At 40.7% G+C, this 7,960-nt stretch overlaps 1 protein-coding gene across 1 annotated transcript in view; it reads left to right on the plus strand.

Moving 5' to 3' along the window:
* Positions 1-3,475, plus strand: part of LOC107738522 (potassium voltage-gated channel subfamily H member 3-like) — a 110,777-nt gene extending 107,302 nt beyond the window's left edge. Inside the window, exons 13-16 of the mRNA XM_016550279.1 lie at positions 13-138; positions 807-907; positions 1,527-1,579; positions 2,274-3,475. Coding sequence (XP_016405765.1) covers positions 13-138; positions 807-907; positions 1,527-1,579; positions 2,274-3,209 — 1,216 coding nt within the window. The 3' untranslated portion in view covers positions 3,210-3,475. The remainder of the gene's footprint in view (positions 1-12; positions 139-806; positions 908-1,526; positions 1,580-2,273) is intronic.
* The last annotated feature ends 4,485 nt before the right edge of the window (positions 3,476-7,960 follow it).

A 7,960-nucleotide genomic window follows, 5' to 3' on the forward strand; every position in this document is an offset into this window, starting at 1 on the left:
TCGGGGCCTCAGCTCCCCCCTGAGATCACCTCTCCTCCCCCCTCGCCCCTTCCGCCCTCCGTCAGACCACACGCGACCCGCCACCCTCCAGATCCCTGTGGTCAGTTTCAGCAGCGCCCCTCCAGAACTCAGCCCCAGGTACACATACACATCGCACATCACATCCTCAATGAGCTGCGGCCCTCTGCTGGCTCTCACAGGAACTTTACAGATTCATAATTTAGAAGAAGTATCCAGCTACCATGACAACCAATTTGGGTAGAATCCCTGCCTGCTCTAGTGATTGGTTCTTCAATTTTACACTAAGAAATCAAGGCTTATCTAAAGCTTAAATTTAATTAGCAAAAAGTTAAGAAATCAATTTCTACCTAGGCATTTTTATATTACATTACCAGTCAAAAGTTTGGAATAATTAAGATCTTATGTTTTTGCAAAACGTCTCTTATGCTCATCAAAGCTGCATTTATTTGATGAAAAATACAGTAAAAACAGTAATATTGTAAAGCATTATTACAATATAAAATAACTTTTATATTTTAAGATGGAATTTATTCCTGTGATGGCAAAGCTGAATTTTCAGCAGCCATTATTTTAGTTTTCAATGTCACACGATCCTTCAGAAATCATCATAGGAATAAATTATAGTTTAAAATATATTAAAATAGAAAACAGTTTTTTAAAAGTTACTAAAGCTATTATTGTTAATATTATTATTTCAGTTATTTTTAACCACACTGATTGAATCTCTTACCAGCTCTTCATCAGCTGTACATGAACAACAGTGCATTTGTCTGATGTCTCTGTAGGTTTGTGGACGGCATAGAGACAGAAAGCAATTCCAGCTCAACACAAAGGTTTGAGTTCGGTCCCACCCTACCTCAGAGCGGTCCTCCATCCCCTTCCCCAGGTACAAACACAACTACAAAGCAGAATGCGATTTCTGAAAGGAAATATCATCAAGTGATATTTCCAAAAATAGACTGTCTTGCACAATCAGACTTATTCTGCAGCTTATTCTATCCAAGAACCGCCCACTTAGACAAGAAGGGACCATCTGACCAATATGTAAAACTGCCAACTATTTTTTTTTAACGTGACATTTAGGGCTGGTACATCTGAAATTGGATATGAACCTCAAAGCAATACAGAATATTTTGCTGCTCAGAGATATTTGTCCCACTAAATGTCTCAATCAAAACTCTTCAGTACCTTTGAGGATAAGACTTGATGCCACAGACCTTGAACTTTACAAACCTTAGCAAATCCATTTATTAATTTTTTCCCTCTCAATCATTCATCATAGCAGTCTGGTAACTTTACTAATGCAACTTTAATTCCGATGCACAATGACTTTAAAGCTGGCCAATCAGATTGCAGCTCTTACAAGTTTTGTGTGCAATATGCATCAGAAGGCCAGGGAACAGTTTTCTTCATCAATCCAAGCCTCCCTCACTGTTTGCTTAAAAAAATATATGTTTAACACTCTCTATAACAACTTACCTCATTTTGTGTGCATCTGTGTGCAGTGAACCAGGAGCAGCTGGAGACCAAGCAGAGCATCACCAAACTGAGTGAGGAGGTAAATGAAACAAACATAAAATCAGAATTAATCAAATTATTTTATATAATCAGTGTGACGCAAACCTCCAGACCAATTCCGGTCTCAAGTACTACAACACTGTGGATAGAATTTTAGTGCTCGGCACCGGAATAGGTCTCGAGTCTGGGTCAAGACCAAGACCATGGAAATACGGTCTTGGACTCAGACAAACTCCTGAGTACTACAACATTACTCAACATGCAGGTTATAAAATCCCTTTATATCTGTGAAGATGTGTGAAAAGTAGATCAGGCTCTACCAAAACCAATAAACCACTATAGGCCATGCATTACATTGATTGTACCACTTTTAAAGGGTGTAAGACAAGTGGCTTATTGATTTTTGTAAAAAGGCTGCTCTACAGCACTATCATAAAATACATCTTTGTTCAGTAAGTACAAGATAGTAAAGAGTCAGCTGGTCAACATAGCAAAATAAACCCAGAGAGATTGATCAGGACCTGGATGCTAAGCGAAAAGCTCTTCATATCCTAAAACGACTTAATTTTGTGACAGCGGAATGATTCAAGAGACATGCAGCCACTACACCCATAAGGAAATAGTTACCTGGGACATCGTTTAATGTGAATAGTTTTGAATGAAGAACATCCAGTCAGATTTTATAGCCAGAACTATATGTTCCATAACTTACATTCTGCTGATCTCATTCACAGATGACTAGTCTATCCCAGCAAGTCTCTCAGCTGAGCAAAGAGCTACAGGAAATGACACGTCTCCTCCGGCCCTTGCTTGTCATTGGATCTCAACCTCTCCAGACAGCCCTTAGGCCAACAATGCCTCCATCTCCCAGCAGTAGCAGCAGTCCAACAATATCCACGCCACCAGCTCCTTCACCCACAGCCACATCGTCTGCACCGCTCAGATCTACATGCACCCTATTGGACAACGCAGACACTGGGAGCATTGGCTTGCCCAGCTGTCTCATACCCACCAACCTGCCGCAGAGACCCCAAGCACAGGCTCAGGCAGGCTGTTCGAGGGAACCTTCCTTTCCAGTCCTTCTTTCTCCAGTGACAGCCCAAACGGAGGGGGAAGGCACTCAGGCAGCTCCGGCCCAGCCACCGCAAGCCAGCCACCCCCTATCCCCATCTCTAACCTTTTCCTTCTCGCTCCCTTCTTTCCGCTCCCAATCTACTTCCTGCTTTCCCTGCCAGGGTCCTCACCAACCTGCCAGTCACAGCAGAGGTTTGCTACCTCGACCCCCCTCACAGGACACCCCACCTCTACCGCTGTCTCATTGCTCTGCACCACCCTCGATCAGTAACTCCCCTGGTGACCACAGGCTGGGAATCAGTCAGTTTCCCTCATCCCCTTCCTCCACTGCCACCGCCCCTCAGGTCCAGCCATGGCCGTGCACCCCTCCTTCTTGTCCGCACACCTCCCCTTCTTGTCCGCACACCTCCCCACCCTTGCCCTGCTTCCTGGACTCCCTGCCAGAAACCCAGGCCTCTTTTGTCACTTCACAGTCCCCGCAGAACCCCAGGCCGGGACCTCCTCAGTTAGAGTTTGAGATGCAAGAATGGGCAGCAGGAGAAAGGCCTTCCACAGAGCATATCAGCTTCATAGATGAAGAGGGACCGCCACTGTGAGAGACTGAAAGATGAATACTACGATTAGTTGACTTAGCAAATAGGGGAGTGGTGAACTGGGCTGTGACTGCAGTTACCCCAACACACCTACATTCTGAATGACAGACAAAACTGATTGCTGTTTCTTCAGGACGATACTCTTGTAATTGGATAGCTTGTGGCTCTTTTCTAAACCCTAGTGAGCTGCCTACTTTTACAGACAGCATTTTTAGGCATCTTAGGCAATTAGGCATGGTACTGACACCTTTTTCAAATGGCAGACATCTAAAATGATGCTGTCTTAAAAGATACATTGTTTTGGCTAAAATCTATGTCACTATTGTATGTATGCATCATGGATAAGACATCTCCGAATGCATTCATTGAAAAGTTTTATCCAGGAGTGTCCTACTCGTTACATAAAACAAAAACACACAAGAGACTAATGCTGCATTTATACCATGCCGTAATTACTGTTATTCTAATTATTCTTGCATTAAGTCATAGTCAATTATGAGAATTATTAGACATAAGTATTACAGAAAAACTACACTGCTATTTTGAGTGTTCCCACATGATTGTGTTGCAGCGATCAGGTGGTACAAGTTCAAGCTTTGATGGTTTTTAGACTGGGCTTGGGAACTTGGCAGGTTGAGGGACAATTGCTACCAATGAAAACGGTTTCAATTCAGTCATTTATGAGGTTCCTTTTTGGTTAGAATGCTACTTTAGATTGTAGCTGCCTATGCAGACAACTTACAATAAGGCAGCGTACTATGATTTGGAACAGAGCCACTGTGGCATTCAACACTTGAGAGCACCTCATTACCTGACACCAGTCAGTCACTCTCCTCTGAGCACAACTTCATGAAGTTCCTCTTCTAAAGGCATTCTAGGGTCTTCACAGGCATCATAAATCAACATAAAGCATGGTGACCAGAACTGCGAAGCTCCTGCTTTGGTCATACCTTGCTATGGGAGTTTAATATAACAAGTGAAAGTGCACTGATTAACTTGCATGGCTGTGCACTAATCATGCACAGAATACAGGAATTGTCAGGTGGTATTTCTTATCTCTGTATTACCAAAACAATGTTTTTACTCTACGAATTACCCACTTTGCAAATCGAGTTCATATTTGAATTTCCAGATATGGCAAATGAATAAGCTGTCACAACACATTATCCATAATACTTCATTTGTTTCATCCAGACTGTCCCAGGCTACTTAACACATTCACTAACCAGAATCATGAGTTGCATATTCAGTCAGAATGGAGACCTTGGGAAATGCCTGTCCTCCACTTCTGGAAAATGATCAATTAATAAGCTGAAAGTGTAACACGTCGCTGACACGCACACACACACACATTAGATAGATAGATAGATAGATCAAAAACAGAGAACAATCTACAAATACTTGTTCTTTTCTGAAATACTGTTAATCTTCATTGCTCAAAAATTGAAAGAATATTAGCTGTGGGTATACCACTGTTCAACTAACATGTTTGACAACATGCTCCTCAGCAAAGGTTAGTCTAGTCTTTTGATTCTTTCTGCTGATGAGAGGCTTGGTCACTACAGATTATGCTTTCAGTACGACTTCTCTTAAATGTGCCGAGTCAGATCCATACCGTTCAGCACTGGCGAGCAACTTCAGCTGCAGTGTTGAACCGATTCCCCATTGAGAGTCTCTGCATTATCCTGTCTTCTAGTGCATTTGTCTTACGTGGAAAACCAGCCTTTTGGGGGACTTGAATCAATTAGTGTCATTTTAAAGATGCGATATTCAAGAAAGTACAGATTTGGAACGACAAACCTCTCGTGCAGTGGCTGAAAGGGTCATCGCTTTGGCCTACATCTGGACAACCTTCTGTCGCAGGATTTCAGTCACCTTAGAGCTGCCCGTCATCTTGCAATCTCAGTGAAAGTTAGAGGAATGCTGCCAGTTAAATAGGGTTTGTCATATAATTAAGGAAATTAGCACCAGGTGCCAGATTAACACCAATAACTTGGAGGTATCTGTAAGTGTTCTCTAATTTTGATCAGAATTCTTTTTCAAATATCTGATGTAAGTCTTTATACTGTGCTTCACAATACGATTAATTTATGAAATATGCTTAAAAACTGCCCTTCTACTCCTGTTAGAATGACTTCAAATAGGACTAAGGGGTGACCTTGAAATTTAGGAATTTGTAGGTTGTTCTCTAATTTTGATCTCTATTGTGTATATATATATATATATATATATATATATATATATTCCCATCTAACACTATTATATTACTATACCAGTCAGAGCTGGGTAGATTATTTACAAATTGTAGTCCGTTACTGATTACAAATTACATGACAAAAGTAGTAACGTAATCCATTACCAATCACAAATGATTTATTTAGCACTTTGTCCCTTGTATAGTTGCAGCAACTAGCGCAGAACATTGTGTCGCTCACAGTATCACAGTTAAGCCACCCATCACATTTCCGGAGCTATGACAATAAAAGAAAACTAAAGTTTTGATGTTACATTTCCCATTGAGTTAAAAGTTCAAATGTTCACTTGCATTGCTTAGAATGGATTTGTTCAAGTTGCAGAGCGGCCAAAACTATTGTTCATATACAGTGTAAAAAAAAAATACCGTTATATGTTGAAATCACTAAAAGCATTACCAGCCATCTGGCTGTTTCTTTTACTCGCCAAAGCCAATTTACTCACATTTGCACTTGGCAAGTGTTAATTTTTGACCCTGCACACACCATGCATGATATGCCAAGCACTTTAATATATAGTAGCCTAATAAGTCATGTTCTGTTGCCCAAGTTACTCCTATCTCCTTTAAAAGAAGTCATAAAAGGCATACTTAAGACAATTATCAGAATACCGTACTTGGAAAAAAATGGTCAAACTACTATCATTGTAACATGCGAAACAGTAATCATATTTAGCAGTCAGACTATGAAGGGGTCGGCATGTCAGATACTGGGCAGCCCATGCAGGGTTCTGAGAGCTTGGCATGACACCTAATAAACAGCCAGAGGAGTTAGCATATCTACAACTGAAATAAACTCATATACACAGCTTTAGCCATCCTGCCAGCGTGCCTTCTCATTAAACATACAAAACATCCTATAGCGCTCCCCATTTTTCAGCGTTCACAATACTTATCAAAAGCTGTTGGTCATATATCACAGTAGAGAGCACTGCACTTTTATTTCACTGTTCTATTTATTTGAATGATTTTATGTATGTATTTATCTGCTGTCCTGATAAGAAGAGTTTCCCATGAGGAACCTCACAGATGATTCTTGCAGCTGGTGTCCACGGAAGCAGAAACACCTCAAACTGAATTAGTTTCTCACCACCGTGTGATTATGGATTTCAGTAATGAAGACCACCTCAGCATCTCTGATATCTGATGACCAGCAACAGACTGGCTAAAACCAAGCAGCCAGTGTCACCTCTTTTCTCTAGCTGCCATATAATTTGGCACATCTCTTGGAACCATACAGATATCATCTCGTTTTATTAGTTTGATGGGGACGCATGGCACGTGCGCCATCTGTCCATCCTTACTAACGTGCACTTGCTTGAATAGGGAAGGGGCACGCTGTTTATAACACAATAGAATACTTTGGTTTCTATTTTCTTTACCTAGGTCAGGGGGTATGAATATGGATAGTAGGAACTTTGATGGACTTTGGGGTTTCCTGCATGTCCATTTAATTTGCATGAGGAATGTGCCTGCATATATGGGGGGAGGGGTTGGGCTGCACGACCCAAGGCAAACAGGGGTCCAGATGTATTTTATTAACTGTAATGAGCTTTATGAGAGACACTTACCAAGATAATAAAACAACAGGTGATGTTTTATAAGAATAAAGGCTCCTGTGTTCCTTTTAAAACAACTTTATCCAAAGAATTCACAAAATACAAATTAAATTTGGTTGATTTGAAATAACAGTTATTTCAAAACAACCAAATACTCACTTTAGTTTGTTACTTTATTGTTCTTTATGTACATTGTTTGGATTCAAACCATAGACTATAAAAAAAGATCGACGACGCATCTCCACTTCCTTCCACTATAGAAAATTGAAGCCAAAACATCGCAGTATTGCCAATGACGTCATTTGGAGCCAGAGTCTGTGCAGTAGTGATTGTGAGGTAGAGCCGCAATATCAAAGTCCCACCCAAAAGACCCAATTGCAAGCTCCCAGTCATGACAACACACCCAGTTTTTATAGCATCAAATAACTAATTAAAAGCAAACTTATTAGAGAAACAGACACTTGAACAAACATCAGTGTGAAAAGAATGATGGAAACCATCTTTGGGAAACATTTAAGAGTAATTAGATTTTTTTTTTTAGTTTAGCTTAGCTTACGTCCCATTCGTTTACTTGGAGAGGGCAGGGTTTATGACCTGTAGTGCAGTCAGCCACCAGATAGCGATCAAAATGTTTTGGCTTCGCTTTTCAGGATGTGTACTTCTCTTGATTCAAATGTGTTTTTCCCTATATGAGCACCAAGGCGCAACATGTCTAAAGCATGTGATAACTGATAGACTTCATCTTCAGTAAGTTATTCAGAATATTTTGGTTTTTCTGCTACTTTTTTTTTTTGGTAGCAAAAGTAGAAGATTATATTATTTGGGGAAAAAAGGGTCACAGGCAGGATTCAAACCTGTTTTTCCTACATGAGCACCAAGGCATGACATTTCTGAAGCATGTGCCTCATATCCAAGCTCTTTTGTGCTGAAAAGCCCTTCCCGAC

This window comes from Sinocyclocheilus rhinocerous, unplaced genomic scaffold (genome assembly GCF_001515625.1).
Source record: "Sinocyclocheilus rhinocerous isolate Xijiao unplaced genomic scaffold, SAMN03320098_v1.1 scaffold1215, whole genome shotgun sequence".
Classification (NCBI taxonomy): Eukaryota; Metazoa; Chordata; class Actinopteri; order Cypriniformes; family Cyprinidae; genus Sinocyclocheilus; species Sinocyclocheilus rhinocerous.